Here is a 24,493-nt window from a genome sequence, read left to right on the forward strand (position 1 = left end):
TTTCCAGAAAATACACACAAATATTTAAGGATACAAAAGCAACATGAATATAATTTATACTCAAATTAGAAAAAATATATACATATTTATAATTAGAGAGAGAATCATAAAGCAAATGTCATAAAATGTTAACTTGAGGGAATCTCGGTGACGAGTATAATGACAATTCTTTGTACTATCTTTGCAACTTTTCTGTAAATCTGAAATACCAAAAATTCGAAAGTTTAAAATTCATCTTTGTTCCTCTAGTCTGTTTTAGATGGGAAATTCATACACACATTATCCTCTGTGTTACTAGAGGTAGCTGCAGTTAGATTAAAAACATATAATAATATTTGAATATAAAAAATAAGTTCACTTTAATTTCAAAAACAGACCTACACCGTATTGTGAGGAGAAGGTGGAGGAGGAGATGCGGAGTTCAAAATAAACCTGATAAAATTATTCCAGGGCTGCTATACAAATCAGCTTGAGAATCGGTGCCCTAAAGGGAAGAGTGCCATCTACACACAAGTTGCCCTGCCGGGTGCCTAGCAACTTGCCAAGCACCAGCATCTCTTCTGAGATGTTCCTCCCGAGTGCCAACTTCCGTCAAAAGCCATTGCCGCAGTATTCCATTTGGCCACCTGAGGGCGTGCTAAAATTACTTTTTGTAACTCAGGAATTTCCAGCAACTGAGGAAGGAGATACCTGAGCGCTGAGTCCTGAGGATCTTCGGTCCCTTTGCAGATTCCTCCTGATGGGCTAGAAAAGAGACGCAGTGATAGTTTGAACCTTAGCAAAACTGTGATGTCTTCAAAGTTCAGCTTCAGTGTCTGCCTGCATTGCCAGCCCCCTTTTGCCTTATTGCTGGAGTGCCTTCGATTCCCCATACGCCCCTTTTTCTTCTTGGCCTCTTTCCCCCATCCTACAACACTTTTGCTCAAAGCACTCTTTCCCACTCATGTGTAAGGCTGATAATGACGATAATCACCACAGCAGATGTGGGAGTATAAGAAATTGATAATGATGATAAGCGTGATGGCAGAATGTGCTCCTCTCAAGGAAGAATTGAATGTTAAAAGACTCCATGCCTTAAAGTCTCAAAGCTGATGGAGACTGGAGGAGAGGAGGCAGCCTTTATTACTCTCCTGAAATCGCACCTTGAGTGCCTAACTCGAGTCTGGTTACCACTGAGGTGGCCAACGAAAGAGGGCGCCCGGGATTGGTGGAGGCAGGCGGCGGGGGGGGGGGGGCGGAGAGGGGGGGCGGTGATTGGGCCGGGGAAGCAGGAGCGGGGGCTTTGAGTTTCAAGGCTGAAAACTGAGCTCTAGAAGGGCGCTGGCTGAGTGATAGAAAGGCAGATGGAGTGAAGAACGGTCACCACGGGATTTGGCAAGTCCCCAGGGTTATCACGACCTAAGAAAAAATGGAGTAGCGCAACTAGAAAGCATAGATTGCTTACCCTGTTTTAGTCACCATTTCCACCTCCTAAAAGCAGAACATCCTTTATTTTATTTGTATTGATATATATCAGTTGTATATATTTGGGGGGGTGCATATGATATTATGATACTTGCCTACAATATGTAATGATTAAATCAGGGTAATTGGGATATCCATCGCCTCAAACATTTATCTTTTCTTTGTGCTGGGAGCATTACAATTCTTCTCTTCCAGCTGTTTTGAAATATACAATATATTTTGTCAACTATAATTTTCCTAGTGGACTATCAAATACTAGAACTTATTCAATCTATCTAACCCCCTCTTCCCTGCCCAGTCTCTGGTGACCGCCATTCTCTGTAGGAATCTCCTGTATTATAAAGCAGAAAGCTTCCTTGGTAGAGCAATCTTTGCGGTTATGACTCCTGGAAAAATGGGGATGTCATGAGATTAAAGTTTATCAAAGGGAATATTTGTCTCCTAAAATAATATTCTTTTAAAGCATCTGGTGTCCACCATGTGTTTTAAGAGAAATGAAGTATTGACACAGACCCAAAATCAACAATTTAAAAATTTTTAGACGTAAACTATTTATTCATACACTAAGTATAGACCTGGATTTTAGACACGTTTTTTGTTTTTGTTTTGTTCTGAGATGGAGTCTCGCTCTGTCACCCAGGCTGGAGTGCAGTGGCACGATCTAGGCTCACTGCAACCTCCGCCTCCTGGGTTCAAGCGATTCTCCTGCCTCAGCCTCCCGAGTGGCTGGGACTACAGGCATGCACTGCAACACCTGGCTAATTTTTGTATTTTTAGTAGAGACGAGGCTTTGCTATGTTGGCCTGGCTGGTCTTGAACTCCAGACCACAGGTGATCCACCCACTTAGGTTTCCCAAAGTGTTAGGATTACAGGCATGAGCCACCATGCGTGGTCTAGACACCTTTTAAGCAGTTCAAGTTAGGTCAAGTTAGTTCAAGTTAGGTCAATTTGTTTTACCCCAATTGCCTCTGTGAATGAACTTTGGGAATTATCCATTAAATTCTGAGCCCCAGGCTGGTTTTACCTTTCCTCCAGCTCCCACCATCCAACCCAAACTGAGTTGCCACTCAGACTGGATCTGCTGAGATCGCCCTCCAGTGAGGCAAACCAATGTCTTTATTCATGCACAATAGTTAGGCTGTCTGGTGAAATGTCCTAGACTACAAACACTTGGAGGACAGGAAGTGTGCCTCTTTCATTAAGAAGCCTGTACCTTGTTGTCATTAGATTTCTTGCACTTTGCACATTTCTGGTAGCATGTATTTTGAATGAGTACATGATTATTTAACTCTTAGTTAAAATCACTTTTCTTAAAATAGAGGAAGACAAATAGCTAAAACATTGCTCAAGTCACCCATTGGGATTGTAGCTGCTTCTGCACTAAAATTTTCCATATTGTACACATTATACCTTAGCTAATTTTTATATTTTTAGTAGAGATGGGGTTTCACCATGTTGGCCAGGCTGGTCTTGAAATCCTGACCTCAGGTGATCCAATTGCCTCATCCTTCCAAAGTGCTGGGATTACAGGCATGAGCCGCCTCACCTGGCCACCCAGAGGACAGGTTTTAAAACTTCCAAGGGCCAGATGTGGTGGCTCATGCCTATAATTCTAGCACTTAAGGAAGCTGAGCCTGGTCATTTGAGGCCAAGAGTTTCAGACCAGCCTGAACAACTTAGTGAGATCCCATCTCTACAAAAAGTAATTTAGAAATTAGGCAGATGTTGTAGTGCACACCTGTAGTCCTAGCTACTTAGGAGGCTGAAGCAGGAGGATCGCTTGAGGCCAGAAAGCTAAGGCTGCAGTGAGGGTATTGATACAACTGCACTCCAGCCTCAAGTCTGTAATTCACCCTCCTTATGACAAACAATCCATAGGCCTCAGCTCACGGCCCTGGCTCCTCCTAAGCAGGACCTTGTACCCCTCCCATTGGAATAGCATATTCGTTCCCAGATCTTGCTTCTTTGAATAAATAGGAACATAGCCAAAATGATTTACAGTTCTTATTTCCACTCTGCCTCCCCTCAAACCACCACCAGCCTCAAAAGTACAAATAGAACTGTGGCTCAGGCATTTCCTGTTCTTCTTGCCAGAAACGAAAAATTAGCTCTATCTGTCCATGTAGCATATGCAAGGTAACTACCTCGGCAGTAGATTTTAAAAGGAGCACATAGAGATATTGAGTTCATTGTCGGTATGACTTCTTCATGCTCATTTGTATCAGCAATCATATAATTGCTACCCATGCCTCAAGAAACCAGGTTACAAATCCCCTTCTACTCACACCTCCACCTATGAGCTAAGTGATGGGAACAATAATCCTTTACAAATTACTGAGGCCCTGGAAGTCGTTTCCACCCTTTTTTTTTTTTTTTTTTTTTTTTTTTTAAGGCAGGATCTCCTCTGTTGCCCAGGCTGGAGTGCAGTGGCACAATCACAGCTCACTGTAGCCTCAACCTCATAAACTCAAGGAATCCTCCCACCCCATCCTCCCCAGTATCTAGGGCCACAGGCACATGCCCCTACAACTGGCTAATTTTTGTTTTGTTTGGTTTGGTTTGGTAGAGATGGGGTTTTGCCATGTTGCCCTGGCTGGGCTTGAACTCCTGGTCTCAAGCAGTTCTCCAGCCTCAGCCCTCCAAAGTGCTGGGATTTACAGGCATGAGCCACCATAACTGGCCTAGTTTCTACCTTTGAGTGCCAAAGTAATCCAGTTTTCATTGAAAGGATACAAAGGGCACAGGTGTGTGAGTATAGATAATAATATGTAGAACACTAATTTTTATCTTTGCTTCTGACTGTATCTCCAACTGTCTGTTAGATATAATAGACATCTGGAAGGCCCACCAAACTCAAAACATCCACAACTGAATTCACCCTCTTTCCCTAAAACTGGGTCCTTCCCATATTCCTCTTAGTAAATAGTGTCATCTTATGGCTCAAGCCAAATACTCAGGAATCATCTGTGACACTTTTTCTTCCTGAATTCTCACATTCAGTCCATCAGAAAGCCCTATTATTTCCATCTCAAAAATAAACACCAAAAAATAAACCTCAAGGCCCGTTTCTTCTCTCCACCTCTGCCATCTCGTCCAAGCCATCATCACCTTTCACCTAGCTGACTGCAACAGGCTCCTAATTCACCTCCTTGCCCCTACAGTCTCCTTCGAGAATTCTTTCTCAGGCCAGGTATAGTGGCTCATGCCTCTAATCCCAGAACTTCACACGGCTGAGGCAGGAGGAGCCCAGGAGTTCAACACCAGCCTAGGCAACATAGCGAGAACCCCAACCCTACAAAATAAATTAAAAATTTGTCAGCTGTGGTGGCACACACCTGTAGACCCAGCTATTCTGGAGCCTGAGGTGGGAGGATCACTGGGCCCAAGAGGTTGAAGCTGCAGTGAGCTGTGATGACATAACTGCACTCCAGCCTGGGTGACAGAGTGAGACTCTGCCTCAGAAAAAAAAAATAAATAATTATTTCTCCATACGTTGGTCAGCATGATTTTCAGAAAACACAGATCAGATCATGTTACTATCCTTCTTTAAACCCTCCAATGAGAGACATACCTTGTTCATGGATTAGAAGATTTAGCAGAGTTAGATGTTAATTCTCACCAAATTGATATCAGGGTTTAATGCTATTCCTATCAAAATCCCCACAAGACATTTTATGAATTAAGACAAGATTGTTCTAAAATTTATATGGAAAGGAAAACGAATTAGAATAGTGAAAACAATTTCACTATTTGCAAAAGAAGAAAAAAAGTGGGAGGAATCATTTCAAGACATTAGAGAACAATCGTAATCAAGACTGTGTGGTATTAGTGGAAGGACAGACAGACAGATAAGAGGAACAGAATAAAGAACCCAGAAACAGATCCACACAAATATGTACAACTGATTTTTGACAAAGACAAAATAATTCAAATGGTACTGAAGCAGCTGGATAAAATGGCAAAAATGAACCTTGCCTTAGACCTCACACCTTATACAGAAATTAACTCAAAGTGGATCACAGACTTAAATTTATAATATAAAAGTATAAAACTTATTGGAAAAAAATAGGAGAAAGACTTCAGGATCTAGGGTTAGGTAAAGAGTTCTCAGATATGAGACGATCCATAAAAGGAAAAATTGATTAAATTGAGCCTCATCAAAATTTAAAACTTTTTCTCTTTGATAGAGCTTAGTAAGAGGATGAAGAGACAAGCTACAGATTAGGAGAAAATATTTCTAAACCACATAACTGTCAAAAAATTTAGCATTATATATAGAACTCTGAAAACCTAACAGCAAAAGAAATCCATTTAGAAAACTGGCAAAAGACATGAACAGAAATGCACCAAAGAAGATAGACAGGGCCAGGCTCAGGCACTTTGGGAGTCCAAGGCAGGCAGATCACTTAAGGTCAGGAGTTCAAGACCAGCCTGGCCAACATGGTGAAACCCAGTCTCTACTATAAAAACATACAAAAAACATAAACCAGGCATGGTGGTGTGCACTTAAAACCCAAGCTACTCAAGACGCTGAGGCAGGAGAATCGCTTGAACCCGGGAGATGGAGACTACAGTGAGCTGAAATCGAGCCACTGCACTCCAGCCTGGGTGACAGCGCAAGACTCTGTTTCAAAAAAGAAAAAAAAAAGAAGATATGCAGATGGCAAACAGATGAAAATATGTGCACCATCATCAGCCATTACGAAAATCCAAATTTTTAAAAGATATTCACAAAGTATCACTACACACCTATCAGAATGGCTTAAAATAAAAAATAGAGAATACATCAAATGTTGGTGATGATGCAAAGAAACTTTATCAGTGATCTTGAGAGGAGCATAAAATGGTATAGACACTCCAGAAAACTAACTGCCCGGGCATGGTGGCTCACGCCTGTAATCCCAGCACTTTGGGAGGCTAAGGCGTGTGGATCACAAGGTCCAGAGTTTGAGACCAGCCTGGCCAACATGGTGAAACCCCATCTCTACTAAAAATACAAAAATTAGCCAGACACGGTGGCAGATGCCTATAATCCCAGATACTCAGGAGGCTGAAGCAGGAGAATCTTGAACCCGAGAGGCAGAGGTTGCAGTGAGCTGAGAGATCACACCACTGCACTCTAGCCTGGGTGACAGACCAAGACTCCACCCCCCAAAAAAAACCTAACCAAGCCATTACCATATAACCTACAAATCACACACTTGGAAATTTATACCAAAAAATGAAACTTACGTGCTCACAAAAACCTGTCCACAAATGCTCATAGCAACTTTATTCACAATAACCAAAAACTAGAAACAACTAAATGTCCGTAACAGGTAAATGAGTAAATAAAACTACTCAGAAATAAAAAGGAAAGAACTGCTGATATGAGCAACAACTTGAAATGAATCTCAAGGAAATTATGCTGAGGGAGGGGGGAAAAAAGCCAGTCTCAAACATTTTCTGCATGATCCCATTCATATAATATTCTTGAAGTGATAAAATGATGGATACTAGATCAGTGGAATCAGGAATTAGAGCACCATGAAGGATTAGTTTCAAAGAAACCAGGGGTTTCTTTGGAGTGATGGAACAGTTCCGTATGCTGATTGTCATGATGGTAACAGGGGTCGATACATGTGGTAAAATTTCATAGACTTACACACACACACACACACACACAGAGAGACAGACAGAGAGAGAGAGAGAGAGAGAGAGAGAGAAATCCAATTAAGTTCTGTACTTTACAAAAACTAGCTGGGTGTGGGGGCGGCTTCTGTACTTTACAAAAACTAGCTGGGTGTGGGGGCGGCACCTGTAATCCTGGGGGTGGCACCTATAATCCTAGCTACTCTGGAGGCTGAGGCATGAGAATCGCTTGAACTCGGGAGGCAGAGGTTGCTGTGAGCCCAGATCATGCTACTGCACTCCAGCTTGGGCGACAAAACTTGGTCCTTCCTATATTCCTCTTAGAAAATGGTGAATCTGTTTTTGTTTTTTATTTTTTTTTTAAGCCAAGGGATTAGACAAAGAGATTAGAGCATTGAAGACTGGCAGTCTTGAAGGCCAATATGTGTGCGTGTGTGCGTGTGTGTGTGTGTGTGTGTGTGTGTGTGTGTGTGAGATATACCAATTATATATCAATTTATATGTATATATCAATTTATATATATATATATATATATATATAAATTTATTTATACATATAAATTGAGACAGTCTCACTCTGTCGCCCAAGCTGGAGTGCAGTGGTGTGATCGCCGCTCACTGCAACATCCGCCTCCTAAATTCAAGCGATTCTCATGCTTCAGCCTCCACAGTAGCTGGGATTGCAGGTGTGAGCCACCACACCCAGCTAATTTTTGTATGTTTTGGTAGAGACCAGGTTTCACCATCTTGGCCAGGCTGGTCTCGAGCTCCTGACCTCAAGTGATATGCCTGCCTCAGCCTCTTAAAGTGCTGGGATTACAGGTGTGAGCCACCGGGCCCGGAAGGAATTGGGCCTTGAAACATATGTTTATGAGTTTGGATTTTATCTTGAAAGAAATGAGAAGTCATTACTAGTAGCAGTAGTATTTAGTATTAGTATAACTTTTTATTCTAAAATAGTTCAACCCACCAGAAGTTAATAAACATTGTAGTATGGACAGCTCCTGTGTAGATTTTACCCAGCTTTTTCTAATGGTAATAAGTTACCACTATACGTTTTCAAAAGCAATAAAACTGATATTGGTACAATACTGTACTAACTTGGGACTTCTCAACCTCAGCACTATTGTAATTTTGGAGCCAATAATTCTTTTTTTATTTTAATTTATATTTTGAGATGGAGTCTTGCTCTGTCTCCCAGGCTGGAATGCAGTGGCATGATTTCAGCTCACTGTAGCTTCTGCCTCCCGGGTTCCAGCAATCCTCCTGCCTCAGCCTCCTGAGCAGCTGGGATGACAGGAACATGCCACCATGCCCAGCCAATTTTTGTATTTTTAGTAGACACGGGGTTTCACCATGTTGGCCAGGCTGGTCTTGAACTCCTCACCTCAGGTGATCCGCTCACCTCAGTCTCCCAAAGTGCCAGGATTACAGGCATGAGCCACCGCACCCGGCCCGGAGCCAATAATTCTTTGTTCTGGGGGATGTCCTGTGCACGGTGGGATATTTAGCAGCATTCCTGGCCTCTACCCACTTGCCAGTAGCAAGCCCCCTCAGCTGTAACACCCAAAAATATCTCCAGACCTTGCAAAGTGTTCCCTCAGACTCTCCAATTCTCAGTTTATATATGTATTTACTTATTTATTTATTTTTGAGATGGAGTCTCACTCTTGTTGCCCAGGCTGGAGTGCAGTGGTGCAATCTCGACTCACTACATCCTCCTTCTCCCAGGTTCAATCCATTCTCCAGCCTCTGCCTCCCAAGTAGCTGGAACTACAGGCATGCGCCACCACACCTAGCTAATTTTTGCATTTTAAGTAGAGACAGGTTTTGCTGTGTTGGCCAGGCTGGTCTTGAACTCCTGACCTCAAGTGTTACGCCTGCCTCCACCTCCCAAAGTGGTGGGATTATAGGCGTAAGCCACTGCACCCAGCTTCCTCTTTAGATAGTGGAAATAATAATGCTATAAGAATTATGTAAAACAATGTCATGAAGGTACTTTTTAGTTAAGAGCTGCTATGCAAATGGAAAGACCTATTAGCACTTGCCAGCCCTGACTCCCATGTGACCCTAGCTCATCTCCAGCCAAACTGAACTATTTGCTGGCCTGTAAGTATGTTCTGCATATTGAACTATCTGCCTAGACTGCCTTTCCCATTCCTAAACTCTACCCATTGAAATTCCTCCCATAAAATTTTCATGCCCAAAAGGCACTGGTTATTGAAACAAAAAAATAGGAGAGGAAAGGGAAAATCCTAAACGTTCAATGTTGGAGAAAATGTCTAATAAATTTATGTCACAGATCTAGCATAGTGCTTGGCACCTATTCATGCATTCACTCGAAAAATATATACTGAAGCCTTGTCAACATAGTGAGACCCCATCTCTACAAAACAAAAAAAAAAATTGTTTTAATTAGCCAGGAGGCTGAAGATGGAGAATCATTTCAGCCAGGAGTTTATTCTATATTTGCCACTAGTCTCTTTTTTTTTTTTTTTTTTTTTGAGACAGTCTCACTCTGTCACCCAAGCTGGAATCCAATGGTGCAGTCTCGGCTCACTGCAACCTCCACCTCCTGGGTTCAAGAGATTCTCCTGCCTCAGCCTCCCAAGTAGCTGGGATTACAGACACCCACCACCACACCCAGCTAATTTTTATATTTTTAGTAGAGACAGGGTTTCACCATGTTGGCCAGGCAAGTCTTGAACTCCTGACTTCAGGTGATCTGCCCACCTCATCCTCCCAAAGTGCTGGAATTATAGGTGTGAGCCACTGCACTCGGTCAACAATTTTTAATGTGTAGAAAATACTTGTGATATAATGTAAGATAACAAAGACAGAATGTCAGATAGTTACATGGAATATAGTACATATTAAAAAATTGGACAGGTGTGGTGGCTCACGCTTGTAATCCCAGCACTTTGGGAGGCCGAGGCAGGAGGATCACCTGAGGTCAGGAGTTTGAGACCAGCCTGACCAACATGGAAAAAATCCCATCTCTACTAAAAATAAAAAATTAGCCAGGCATGGTGGCACATGCCTGTAATCCCAGCTACTGAGGAGGCTGAGGCAGGAGACTCACTTGAACCCGGGAGGCAAAGGTTGTGGTGAGCCAAGACCATGCCATTGCACTCCAGCCCATGCAGCAAGAGTGAAACACCATCTCAAAAAAATTATAAAAAAAGGAATTTGTCATTATCATCTATAGATAATCAACAGGTTATGAGTGAGTTTATGTTATGTTATTTTTGGCTTCTTTATGCTTTCCAAATTCATCACAATAATCATTCATTACTTTTATGATTAGGAGGATAGGAGGAAACAAGTAGTTATTTTTTTAAAGTTTTTTTTTTTAAAAAAAAAGGCTGGGCATGGTAGTTCATGCCTGTAATACCAAGCACTTTGTGAGTTTGAAGCAGGAGGATGACTTGAGGCCAGGAGTTCAACACCAGCTTGGGCAACATAGTGAGATACCATCTCTACAAAAAAAGAGTTTCTTTAAAAATTAACCAGGCATTGTGGCACCTGCCTCCTGCCTGTAGTCCCAGCTATTTGGGAAGCTGAGGTGGGAGAATTACTTGAGCCCACAGGTTCAAAGCAGCAGTGAGCTACGATTACACCACTGCAGTCCAGCCTGCGTGACAGAGTGAGACTCTGTCTCAAAAAAAAAAAAAGAAAAAAAGGTGAAAACGTATTCTCAACTATATTTTAACATTAATCTTAAATTTCACTTCCTCCATATGTTTCCAATATATATAGTGACCTCTTCTTCCTTTGAATTCCCATAGGATTGTTTTGCTACTCTCTTGCATTTGCCTTGTTCCACCTTATATTAAAATACCTTATATCTTGTTCTACCTTATATTATTATAAATAATATAATTATTTATAATATAAATATTATAGTATTTATAATATTTGCCTTGTTCCACCTTATATTAAAATATCTGGCCTCCCCAGAGTTTGTCTCTTGGGGCTGCTCTGCCTATGGAGTAGCCATTCTTCCATTTCTTTACTTCTCTGATAAACTCGCTTTCACTGAAAAGAAATCTCTTATGTGTTTTCTTTCTCTCCATGTCTTGCTCATATCTGTGGCCCTTGTACAAAATACGTGGACACTAAATTGGAATACACACACACACACATACACACACACACACACACACACACACCCCACACGGGGGAAGAAAATGAGGATAACTATAAAGAAGGACAAAGTGACAGGATAGAAGAACCTTCTCAATGCAGACAGGAGTTCCAAGGGCCTCCACAGACAGTGCTTCAGACAGAGAGGAGAGTGTGCTGCTGGCTAGTTTCTCAAAGCACATCTAAGTTCCCAAGTAAATCTCAGACCCTTCCTGGGAAGAATTTTGCCGCCCCAAGAGTTTGTCCCTTGGGACTGCCAGAAGAGCAGGAAGGGAAGTAAGAGGGCAGAGGCAACACTGTACAAGCTGAGCTAGTAAAGTTCTGCAGGAAACTTCACCTTGGCTAAGGCCAGCCACACCTATCCATATTCCCCATATTTGCCAACCAATCAACAAATCCTTACTGAATGCCTATTATGTATTCAGTACTACTTTGGAAATACAAAGAAATGTATGAGGTAGAAGGAGTTTGCAATCTAATTAAGGAATGGATACACACATCCATATACATCCATACCAACACATGCATGCATTCATGTTTGAATGTATTTAAAGATAACTCACACATGGCTGGGCTTGGTGGCTCACGTCTATACTTTCAGAGGCTGAGGCAGGTGGATCACCAGGTCAGGAGATCAAGAACATCCTGCCCAACATGGTGAAACCCCACCTCTACTGAAAAAAATACAAAAATGAGCTGGGCATGGTGGCATATGCCTGTAATTCTAGCTACCTAGGAGGCTGAGGCAGGAGAATTGCTTGAACCAGGGAGTCGAAGGTTGCAGTGAGCAGAAATCACGCCACTGCACTCCAGCCTGGCGACAGAGTGACTCCGTATCAGAAAAAGGATAACTCATGCAAAAAAAAGCACTGGTTATAAAAATAAGAGGAAAAAAGAACATTCTAAATGTTAAACATTGGAGAAAATGGTTAATAAAATTATATGATAGATCTAGCATAGTGCCTGAGATGTGTGATAAGAATCAAATGAATATAGTTCAAACTGCAAGTGCTATAATGGCTCAGAAGACGGCAAGAGTGCTATGGGCTGGGAAGACTTCCTACAAGAGGTGGGCATTAAGCCAGAACTTGAAATATCTGAAAGCCAATTATAATTAGTACATGACATTTTTCTTTCACCATGAAGTAGACTAAAAACAAATTATTTACCCATATCATTGCAAGGATCAAGAATGTCATGAAAGATATCCCCTCTAGAGAATCTGCAGAGAATATAGCTGGAGGAAGCAGGCCTTTTGAGGCTTGAGTCCAGGGTACCCTAGGTAGAGCAAAGAAGTCCTCTGGGATGGTGTCCAATTCATGCAACAATGATAGTATCCATTAACAGTAGTCATTCTACAAACTTTCTGGTTACAATAGCCAAAGAGATCAGGCAAAACAGAAAAAAAAATCACAGAATTTTACCCTTGACATTCGTCACAGCAAAGAAGCCCAATGCCCTAGCCTCTGTACTAGGATTTAGTGTATAAATGATTCAGTTTCATGGAACAAAACTGAGACGACTGTGGTGTTGCAGGACAGGGTAGGGAATGCAAAAATCAATCACTTATTGCCACTTAAAATTATCAGCAAAATCAATCACTTATTGCCACTTAAAATTACCAGCAAAATCAATCACTTATTGCCACTTAAAATTATCAGCAGTAACAGATAGCTCCAGGCTGTCTTTCCTTCCCTCTTTCCTTCTCTAAGCCTAGGAATAAATATGTAAATAACCTTGGCAAGTTTTCCTCTTCTTCCATCAGTGTACACACTACGTCCAGTCTGAAAAGGCTGGGCACGGCGGCTCACGCCTGTAATCCCAGCACTTTGGGAGGCCAAGGCCGGTGGATCTCTTAGAGCTCAGGAGTTCAATACCAACCTGGGCAACATGAAGAGATTCTGTCTCTACAAAAACAAACAAACAAACAAACAAACAAACAAAAAATTAGCCAGCCATGGTGACATGTACCTGTAGTCCCAGCAACTAAGGAGGCTGAAGTGGGAGGATCACTTGAGCCCAGGAGGTGGAGGTTGCAGTGAGTCATGATAGTACAATGCACTCCAGCCTGGGTGACCACCGAGCGAGACCTTGTTAAAAAAAAAAAAAAAAAAAAAAAAAAAAGACCAGTATCTGAAGGAAATCTGAAGGAAACAGAACTGTGGTTCTCACAAAGCTTCCATGTACCCCTTACATCTTTAAGAAGTAATGCCATATTTTTTAAAGCCAGAGTATTGAATTCTGACATGAATAATTTATTCATGGCATTTAATAAAAATAGCATGGCTGAATGCGGTGGCTTATGACTGTAATCTCAGCACTTTGGGAGGCTGATGCGGGTCGATCACGAGGTCAGGAGTTAGAGACCAGCCTGGCCAACATGATGAAACCCCATCTCTCCTAAAAACACAAAAATTAGCCAGGCGTGGAGGTGCACACCTTTAGTCCCAACTACTCCGGAGGCTGAGGCAGAAGAATTGCTAGAACCCGGGAGGCGGAGGTTGCAGTGAGCCGAGATCGCGCCACTACACTTCAGCATGGGTAACAGAGGAGATTCCATGTCAAAAAAAAAAAAAAAAAAAAAAAAAAAAAAAAAAAAAAAAAAATCTCTGATCTGTTGTTAGTTCCTTTACAACGGGATATTGTCCGGCAGAAGGACTTCTCATAAGTGGAGTGGAGGGGTTTAACATGAAATTTGATTTTCAAGAGTATGTCCCTACTGAAAGCATCAGAGCCTGCACTAGCCAGCTAGCCCTCAGTTGGGAGAAAGGAGGCAGGTGTGTCATCTCTGTGTGGTAGTGCCAAAGCCACACATAGGGTACCCTAAGCCTTTGTATGGTACAAGAACTTTAGATCTAAAAATAGCCAATAGGCTGAACACGATGGCTCATTCCAGTAATCCCAGCACTTTATGAGGCCCAGGTGGGCGGATCACAAGTTCAAGACCAGCCGGGCCAACATGGTGAAGCCCAGTCTTTACTACAAATACAAAAATTAGCCAGGCGTGAAGGCGAATGCTTATAGTCCCAACTACTCCGGAGGCTGAGGCAAAAGAATCTCTTGAACCCAGAAGGTGGAGGATACAGTGAACTGAGATCGTGCCACTGCGCTACAGCCTGGACGACAGAGAGAGATTCCATCTCAAAAAAGAAAAAAAACAATAAGCAAATTAAAAGATGCTCACTATCATTAGCCATTAGAATAATGCAAATCCTAAGGCCGGGGCGGTGGCTCACGTCTGTAATCCCAGCACTTTGGGAGGCCGAAGTGGGCGGATCACGAGGTCAGGAGTTCGAGACCAGCCTGACCAACATGGTGAAACCCTGTTTCTACTAAAAATACAAAAATAATCCCTGCTACTCTGGAGGCTGAAGTAAGAGGATTGCTTGAACCCAGGAGGTGGAGGTTGCAGTAAGCCAAGATCGCACCATTGCACTCCAGCCTGGTTGAAAGAGCAAGACTCCATCTCAAAAAAAAAAAAAAAAAAAAAAAAAAAGGAAATCAAGGCCAGGCATGGTGGCTCATGCCTGTAATCCCAGCATGTTGGGAGGCCGAGGTGGGCGGATCACCTGAGGTCGGGAGTTTGAGGCCAGCCTGACCAACATGGAGAAACCCTGTCTCTACTAAAAATACAAAATTAGCCTGGCCTGGTGGCACATGCCTGTAATCCCAGCTACTCGAGAGGCTGAGGCAGGAAAATTGCTTGAACAAGAGCAAAACTCCATCTCAACAACAACAAAAAAGAATAATGAAATCAAAACCACAATAAGATATTACTTCATACCTACTAGGATGGCTTTAATAAAAACAAAAACCTGGAAAATACGTGTTGGCAAGGATGTGAAGAAATTGTAAACCTACATTGCTGGTGGGAATGTAAAATGGTACAGCTGCCATGGAAAACAATGTGGAAGTTCCTCAGAAAGTTAAACATAGGTTTAACTTTGGTTCGATCCTTCTGCTCCTAGGCATATGCCCAGAAGATTTCAAAACAGATACTCAAACAAAACTTGTACATGAATGCTCATAGCAGCACTACTCACAATCACCAAAAGGTGAAAACAACCCAAAAGCCCACCAACTGATAGATGTATAACCAAAATGTGGTACAACATATATAATGGATTTTTATTCATCCATAAAAAGGAGTGAAGTGCTGACGCATGCTACAATATGAATGAACCTCAAAATCACTATGCTAAGTGAAATAAGCTGGACACAATTGTACACATACTGTATGACTCCATTTACATGCAATATCCAGAATAGGAAAATCCATAGAGATACTACATTACTGGTTACCAGGGCCAACAGAGAGGGAGAGAATGAGCAGTGACTGCTATTGGTTACAGGCCTCCTTTATAGAGTGTAGACAAGGTTCTGAAATTAGATAATTGTGATGGTTATACAGTATTGTGGATATAACAGAAATCACTGAATAGTGCACTTAATTTTAAAAAATCATAATAGCTACTATTCCACAGTACATTCTCTCTACAAAGCATCATTCTGAGAAGCTAGCTTCACATCCAAGGTCCAATACTTATAAGCTGGATGCCTTTAAGTAAATTAATCTCTCTGTGACTCAATAATATCATCGGTAAAATGTGGATAAGAGTATTTACCTCTACATTTAAGAGAGTTAAATGTGTTAATATTTCATGTTACTTTGCACCACCCTTTGTATATATTAACAGTATATATTGAATAGTAAGAATTAGCTAAGTGTTAACTATTATCATTTCAATTAATCCTCACAACAATTCCATGAAGTAGGTACTTTCCATTATTCCCGTTTTATAGATGAGAAAACTAAGGCACAAGGAGATTATGGAACCCACCAAGTTAGTTATTTAGCAAGTGGAAAGCAAAGCCAGCAGTCTGACTTCAGGGTCCCTGCTTCTCAGCTGTTGCCATGCTTGACACAAATCTGGTATAACAAACTCTGAAATTAATAGCTATTTTTTGCCTATGCTGAGATTTAATTAGGTATTTAAGGTTTTCAAAAAGTAGATCAATTTAATTAAGCATGTTAAGTAAATACCATCATCTCTGGTACCCAGATACGGCAAAACTTGCAAAGGGACACCTGAATGACTCAGGTTTAGAAAACATTGGTAAACCATGGAAATCTAAGATGTGACAGAACACATCCATACTCTTACCAATATACTAGGTAGACTACTGCACACCTTGATTAAACCCTGTATGGATTTCTTGTGTGATAACACCCCAGGCAAAAATTGTTCACCGAGTATGGAGCCCAAAGAGAAGAACGCCCGCAGAACTCAGCAGGGGCCAGCCTTCGGAGGAACTGTCTTATTTAAAATCAGAAAGGCTGTGGGGTTATAACCCTTGAAATCTTTTTGGAAGTGAATACAAGGCAGGAGGTCTCATTCATTAGGCACAGTAGGCAAAGTGCCCGAGGCTCACCGCACTTTTAGGAGCCTATGAAAATGTCTTAACTGACTGGGCGTGGTGGCTCACGCTTGTAATCCCAGAACTTTGGGAGGCCGAGGAGGCAGGGTGTTAGAGACCAGCCTGAGCTACTTAGCGAGACCTCGTCTCTACTAAAAAACAACAAACAAATTTGCGGAGAGCAGTGTCCCTTGTGCCTGTAGTATCAGCTACTCAGGAGGATCGGGATCACTTGAGCTGGGGAAATAAAGGCTGCCGTGAGTCCTGAGGGCATCACTGCACTCCAGCCTGGGCAACAGACCAAGACTCTGTCTCAGGAAAAGAAAGACCAGAAAAGAAAAAGAAAGAAAAGAAAAGAAAAGAGAAAATGTCTCAATCTCTTTTAAAATCATAAGAAAAAAATAATATAATCCATCGCAAATTATATTCATCCTTATACAAACACAGCTGTAAAATATAATTAATTTTTTTATGGAAGAAGGGGCCCAAGAAGGCAAAAGGGGCTAGGGCCCACGAAAGTCATAATGTGGCCCTGACTTGAGGATTAGCGTTAGGGTGAGAGTGAAGGTGAGCTTCAGGACCTCTCCCTCCTGACCAAGTCTTCCAGACACCAGCTCAGCAACTAGTGCATGCCGCATCTTGTCCTGTTAATATCCTCTCCGTGTTGAGCAAACGTGAAGAGGTGGTCTAGGGGAACCCAGCAGTGCTGGATCCCAATCCTGTGGTTTAGGGAGATCCAGCTGAGGCCCTGGAGCAAGGGGAAGAGGCCTGAACTAGTGCAAGAGAAGGAGGAGACCCCTCACACCCAGGAATTGTAAAGACTATGCCTCTCCCAAATGGCATCTCCTCCTATTCCTACCTGAAATCCCACTATTATTTACTCCTTTGAATTAAGACAGCAGTAACAGAGTGAAAAGTGCACACATTCTGTAGTTAAAACTCGCTTGTATTGCCATTGGCAAGCTGCCTGGCTCCTTGGGGCCCAGTCTTCTGTATTTAAAAAAACTGCAGGATGTTAATGATGATTATCAAGGTGAAAGTAAGATAAATCGTGTACAGTGGCAAGCATGGGGCCCATTATTAACAGAGTTTTTATTCATTTATTTATTTTTCTTTTTATTTTGTTTATTTATTTAATTATTTATTTTGAGACAGAATCTCGCCCTGTCGCCGGTCGTCAAGCCGGAGTGCAGCCGCGCGATCTCGACTCACTGCAACCTCCGCCTCCCGGGTTCAAGCAATTCTCCTGCCTCAGCCTCCCGAGTAGCTGAGACCACAGGTGCGCGCTACCACGCCCAGCTAATTTTTGTATTTTTTAGTAAAGACGGGGTTTCACCATGGTCTTGATCTCTTGACCTCGTGATCTGCCCGTCTTGGCCTCACAAAGTACTGGGATTACAGGCGTGAGCTACCGCACCCGGCCCTTACTTATTTATTTTTGAGACAGGGTCTGCTGTCATCCAGGCTGGCATGCAGTATCCTGATTATGGCTCACTTCAGCCCTGACTTCCCCGGCTCAAGCCATCCTCCCACCTCAGCGTCCCGAGTAACTGAGTCAACAGAGTTATTTTCATAATATTAAGGATACTAACACGTCCTGGAGAACCTGCAAACACTTCTTGGGGGAAGAACCACACAGCCTTCAATCGTAGCCCAGGCATTTTAAATTTGATACATCACTGGGGAGCAAGAACTCAGGAAGATAGTTCTAGGAAAGGGGAGGGAAGAAGGAAGAAGTGATAGTAAGCAAAGCGGGAACTCTCCCAGGTCTACGGCACAAGCCCGGGAAAATACGCGCAATTTAGGAGACTGCAGAACGGACTTCTGCAAAGCGCGCTGCAAGCCTGTAATCCCAGCACTTTGGGAGGCAGAGGCGGGCGGATCACAAGTTCAGGAGTTTGAGACCAGCCTGACCAACATGGCGAAACCCAGTCTCTACTAAAAATACAAAAATTAGCAGGCGTGGTGGCGCGTGCCTGTAATCCCAGCTGCTCAGGAGGCTGAGGCTGGAGAATCGCTTGAACCCGGGAGGCGGAGGTTGTAGTGAGCGGAGTTCGCACCACTGCACTCCAGCCTGGATGACAGAAAAAAAAAAAAAAAAAAAAGCGCAGCAAGTGCGGCGCATCAAAATACGGCACCATCCTCCCCCTCCCCCTCCAATAGTGTAAACGTTCTCCGATGCACTATGCACTTAGCAGATTTGTATACTTGCACTCTGACATGAGTTAATTACTGAAAATCTTAAATCCTTGGAGCTTTCTCAAAAAGCACGTTAGATTTCTTGCAGCGTGTACCTGAGCAACGGATTGCTCTTCAAATCCAACCCCAAATTCCCGCTCCCGGAATGCATGGTGGGTTCTGAATTCAAAAACCCAGAGCACGCAGCATTCTAGTCAATCATTGCACTGTATCAGTATCCTGACTTTGGCGGGAACTGTGCAGAACTAGATAGTCCTATCCATTTGTCACCAATTTCTAGCAGGGGAAAGTCGTGCTCAGAACCCAATTGCATGGTAGACTAATAAGTTCAGTTTCGCATGTTTGGGCTGCTGTATGCTCCGCACTTTCCTTAACGCCGTTTCTCGATGTTTTGCGTGAGGAGAGCAAAGGTCGCCGCTCCAGGCACGTGCGGCGGTGTAGCGAGTTGGGCGGAGGAACACTGCCAAAATACCTCTCCGCGGGCTGGTGTGCAGTCTCACCCCACCCCCTCGCCCCCAAATCGGCTTTCACAACCCGCCGCTTTTTCCAATCCGTGTCTCCGGTCAAGTTGGAAGTAGTTAAGCTGCAACTTGGAGCTACTGTTCCCGCGCAACATGCACACTACCCCCACCACGGTCGCGCACGGTCGCCCTATTTTTTGCATACCCTGGCCACGAATGCGTCCCCTTGGGGTCGCACTTACAACTAGATGTACCGTGAATGCTAATAGGAGGCGTCTAACCGACGCGTGTGCGCACGCTTTGAACCTGTGGAAGGCACTGTACCGCTATATAAGGGCGCGCCAAGTGCCAGACGGCGCCAGAAAGAGGTCCCGGCGCCAGAGAAGCGGTCGCCCGAGCCATTGGTCACACTTGCAACCCCGGGATCGCCGGGGAACCCCGGGCAGAGTCTGCAGAAGCTCACGACTTGATCGACAGCGCTTGAGAATGGAGTCTTATCGCGGGTACGCCCACTGGGATAGCGGCTACCGCAGCCTGGCAGTCGGCGACGACGCCGAGGACGCTGAGGAGAATGGTTAGTGCTTGGACAGGGGCCGGAACTTTCGTGAACTCCAGAAGAGGAACTTTTCCCTGGGAAAGGGGAGCGGATGGGACGCGGCGCGGCTATCACAGTTGCTCCTCGATAGCGGGTCCCCTTCCTCCTCCAGCCCACGCGCCACGGGTTCCAGCCCCCTGGTGTGTCTCATTTGCTTTCCTCCCTTCCCAGGTGAGGAACTTACCGTGACCTCGCTGCTGGCAATGGGAGGAGAGGACGAGGAGAATGCATACTCCGAACCTGAGTACGGAGCAGAGGCAGAAAACATCCTTAGCACCGAAGGGTCCGTCCCCTCAGACGACCGAAATGGTGAAGGTGGCTACCGCCACCAGCCGGAGCAAGCGCAGGAGGAGCCGCCTCACGCGGCCGCGGAGGGGCCACAGCCGGCGGAGGGGCCACAGCCCCCAGAGAGGAGACGCCGCCGCCGCCGCACGACGTTCACCCAGTTTCAGCTGCAGGAGCTGGAGAACTTTTTCCAAGAAGTTCAATACCCCGACGTTGCGGCGCGGTAAGTGGCTTGCCCTGGAAGCGCCCAGTTCACTCTCTCTTCTGGAGAATAAAGCCGCGTAGGGTTCAAGGGCGACGGGTCCGCCCTTGCTTTCTGGGCGTGTGGGGGGAGGGGCGTGGAGGATGTAGAAAAGTAGGGCGGTACTAGCGTAAAGCGAATGAGGCACGGTGGGATCCTGACTAAAATTTTGGCGATTTGCTCATCATGGGGTGTTTCTGCATTCATTTTAAAGTTTTAATATTGCATTAAAATATAATTTGTCTTGATTATTAAGTTTTTACGCGCCGTTTGGATTTTGTGCGCGTGGTGAGCGCCTCACGGGGAGCGCACTTTTACAACCAGAGGGCGAACTTTTGAGCTTTCGGTAACCAGCGACCCCTTTCCGTCCCTAGCCTCACCGCACCCTCATCGTACCGATCCCGGTAGTGTACGAAGGGGCAGGCCCAGGCTGGAATTCCGGTCGGGGGCACCAAGACAGGTCAAAGTAGGGTTCCGGGGACCTTTCTGGCTTCGTCGTATTTAGCCTTCGCCCGGCAGAGAGCAAAACAGAATTTCCCCGAGGGCGCGCTTGGCCGATGTGGTTTGCAGTTCGCTCCTTGAGAGTTCACCTCTCCCTTTTACAATAAACAGAAATACTGTAGTTCAATACAGCTCTTTAAAGATGTTTGGCATTTCATTTATTTTCACGGACGGACCGCCCAAGGAAAGATTTCCAGGGTTGTTCTCTGCCGTTTCGTAAACAGAAAAATTAAGTCATATTCAGCTAACCATCAGGCGCTTTTATATATATTCCCGTTTTCTATCTTATTTAACAGCAAAGTTGTTCATGGGAAAACTCTCCCTAAAGCGAGCCCCAACCGTATTACAGAAAACGGCACGGAGGGGTGGGGGATAGAAATCATGTACAAATTTGAGACGGAGTCTCACTCTGTCGCCCAGGCTGGAGTGCAGCGGCACGATCTCTGCTCACTGCAACCTCTGCCTCCCGGGTTCAAGCGATTCTCCTGCCTCAACCTCCCGAGTAGCTGGGATTACAGACATGCGCCACCATGCCGGCCTAATTTTGCATTTTTAGTAGAGACGGGGTTTCGCCATGTTCGCTAGACTGGTCTCGAACTCCTGACCTGAGCTGATCCACCCGCCTCGGCCTCCCAAAGTGCTGGGATTACAGGCTTGAGCCACCGCACCCGATCACATTAATATATTTCATTTTATTCACAATTCCAAATACTGAACATTTGTAATTTTCTCCCCTCAGAGAGATACTTGCAGGACGCCTGGATTTGGCTGAAGATAGAGTGCAGGTCAGTAAATCTTGAAAACCAATTTGGCAGGACAGCCATTCTAAAGCATGCCTTAGGTTTTGTCCTGGACATTCTCAAGTTGGTGTTTTTTGTTGTTTTTTCTATGGCTGGCACATAAGTTCTGAACACTGGGTGCCTTACTGGTAGAAAATAGGATAAGTAAACTCCAGATTATAGAAATTGCTCATAAGCAGAGGAAATATGATTTCCTTTCTTCTACACCTGTTTATATCTGTCTCTCTCTCCATATATAATAATGTATACACATGTATATGTACATACACACATTTACATACACATATATGCATATGCATATGCATACATATGTAAATATATTCCAATAAATAAGATTGACCTCCTTCTAACACTGGTATCCTCTAGGGATAATGTTAGCTTTCCCTCAAGAATCACTTCTACATGGAGTCATGTTCAGGACTCAATCTGACCTGGGAAGTATCCAAATTAATGCACAGAAGAGCTGAGTTCTATAAGAAGGTTCAACTGTACTACATTATTTAAAATATTTAAAACCAAGCACAAGTACTTAGCTAAATGAGTGAATTTATATTTAGGCATTGGGATGAGGGAAGACTAATTCACACACAGAACACAATACTTAGTAGAGAGTGGTAGCCCTAAATTTTAATTTTTTGAAAGATTTTGATGTCAGCCTGAAAACATTGCTAACATATTGCAATTAAGTGGTAATGGGGGAAACATTTGTAAGCTTTGGGAAACTGTCTTTTAAAAATGAAACAAAATTAGCCGGGCATGCCTATAATCCCAGCTACCCAGGGACTGAGGCAGGAGAATCGCTTGAACCTGGGAGGTGGAGGTTGTGGTGAGCCGAAATCGCGCCATTGCACTCCAGCCTGGGCAACAAGAGCGAAACTCCTTCTCAAAAGGGAGAGAGAGAGAGAGAGAGAGACAGAGAGAGAGAGAGAGAGAGAGAGATTGAGATTTTGAATAAAGTCCCCTGACCTAAGAAGGGTGGAAAGGTTAGAGGAGAATTGTATACAGTCAAACATATGCATTACAGATGTCACACAAATTAAACTTTATGGAACTACCAAATGCATAAAAGACTGTTCACTTTTTTGTAAACATCTTAGAAAAAACATCTTAGATGTTTTATTCTTTTTGGTGATATTATTTTGAAAAATTGGCTTTTCTGGAATTTGATTGATTAGGGGGTTCTCTAAATTCAGACTAGATTCTTACCTGTGTTTATTTAAAATACCTTTTTCATTTACTCACACAGTGACGACTAATTGTGCAGGTCATAGGATCAAAAGGTGACTATTTAAAATTACAGAAAATCATAGCTGCATCAAGGATTTGCCAAAAAAATAAAAATAAAAATTAGAATGGGCTTGTTAGCTTTGCCTCAAGGTTTGTGTGTGAGTGCAGTGACCGAAATGCACTGCATGTCTGTGGGTGGTGTCTAGAAAAGCAGCCCAACAAAGCAGACCACTGAAAGTCGGAGTCTTGATGCCACAGGTCTAGCCTCAGGTTGGGATGTATGACGCATCCTCTGCCTCCTCAGGCAAGCAAGGTAAACTCAGAGGAAAACAAAAAGGGTTTCCTGAGTTGCTTTTTTCCCCTCTCTGGGTTTACATAGGCCTCTCAATGGATTTTTGAAGGAAAGAGCCGGAAAATACAAAGAAGGAAAAAAGACAATGTTCTCATCTATTTCCAAATTCTATAGCATGAATTTCCCCCAGGACACTTTTAATAGACACTCCCCCTTTTTCCTCTGAAAATATAGTAGACCTGTTTTATGAAATTAGTGTTGGGAATACGGACTCTATATGGGCCTATACCAAAATTTGCTGTTTGTTGGCTTTGGTTATGTTTAGGCAGGGGTGACCACTAGTATATTTGAGCCCCTCCTTCACTCCTCTAAGATGTTTTGGCAATAAGAAAATAGCTTCACCTGTTGCAGTTTAAAGTCTCAGTGGCATATAGAATTGCATGTTATGTTTTTTTCTCTTATGACGTTAACTGTTCGATACACTAAGCCAATTCATTTTTCCCCTCCGAAGGTTTGGTTTCAGAACAGAAGGGCCAAGTGGAGACGAAATCAGAGGATGCTAATGTTGAGAAACATGGCTGCTGCCCCCCTAGTCCCCCCTGTGGAGGTGATCTTGGGTGCGCCCTATGATGCTGTTCCTGTTCTGGATCCTGCTTGGTGTGTTAATCTGGCACCACAACCACCTAGACCACCTGTGCCGCCTATGCAACCCATGGCACCTATGCAAGCCAGGCCACCCATGGCAGGTATGCCAGCCAGGCCACCCATGCCACCTATGCCACCCGAACAACCCATGGCACCTATGCCACCTGGGCCGCCTATGCCACCCAGGGCACCCATGCCTTACATTGGCCTGGCTCCTGTAGGCATCACATGGGCCCCTGTCATCAATGGTTATTATGTAGGTCCCTTTTACTAAAGTCAAGTCTTCATGACAGTTTTTCCAAAGTTCTTTCCTGCCAGATAGAAATTGTGCACAGCACAGCATTATTTTGTTAGATAGTGGTTAAATGAATTGGATAGATGAACAAAGTTAATGAATGCACTGTTGTTTTTGTAGGCTGCATGACCATAGTATTTTCAATAAAGTTGTGACTTCATGGTTTCGGTTTTGGATGCCAAATGGGGTCAGTAGAATATGGATGAGAATTGCTAAGGGAATGCAATTTGAATAGAACGGTGAAGGGGCCTCTTCTCATCAGATAATATCCCTGAGTCACCATCAATATGCC

General features: G+C 43.6%; 1 protein-coding gene across 1 annotated transcript; it reads left to right on the plus strand.

Moving 5' to 3' along the window:
- Positions 1–19,806: 19,806 nt before the first annotated feature.
- ESX1 (ESX homeobox 1) lies at positions 19,807–24,180 on the plus strand. The gene is made up of 4 exons (XM_003935897.3): positions 19,807–19,894; positions 20,087–20,423; positions 21,682–21,727; positions 23,773–24,180. Exons 1-4 carry the CDS (start codon positions 19,807–19,809, stop codon positions 24,178–24,180), a joined length of 879 nt encoding a protein of 292 aa, XP_003935946.1.
- The last annotated feature ends 313 nt before the right edge of the window (positions 24,181–24,493 follow it).

Source organism: Saimiri boliviensis, chromosome X, assembly GCF_048565385.1.
Source record: "Saimiri boliviensis isolate mSaiBol1 chromosome X, mSaiBol1.pri, whole genome shotgun sequence".
Classification (NCBI taxonomy): domain Eukaryota; kingdom Metazoa; phylum Chordata; class Mammalia; order Primates; family Cebidae; genus Saimiri; species Saimiri boliviensis.

Bases quoted from the DNA above. Each gene is read 5' to 3' on its own strand.
- ESX1 (XM_003935897.3), top strand. From the start codon at position 19,807: ATGGAGTCTTATCGCGGGTACGCCCACTGGGATAGCGGCTACCGCAGC. The intron at 20,424-21,681 runs GTAAGTGGCTTG...TTCTCCCCTCAG, and splicing joins TACCCCGACGTTGCGGCGCG to AGAGATACTTGCAGGACGCC. The intron at 21,728-23,772 runs GTCAGTAAATCT...TCCCCTCCGAAG, and splicing joins TGGCTGAAGATAGAGTGCAG to GTTTGGTTTCAGAACAGAAG.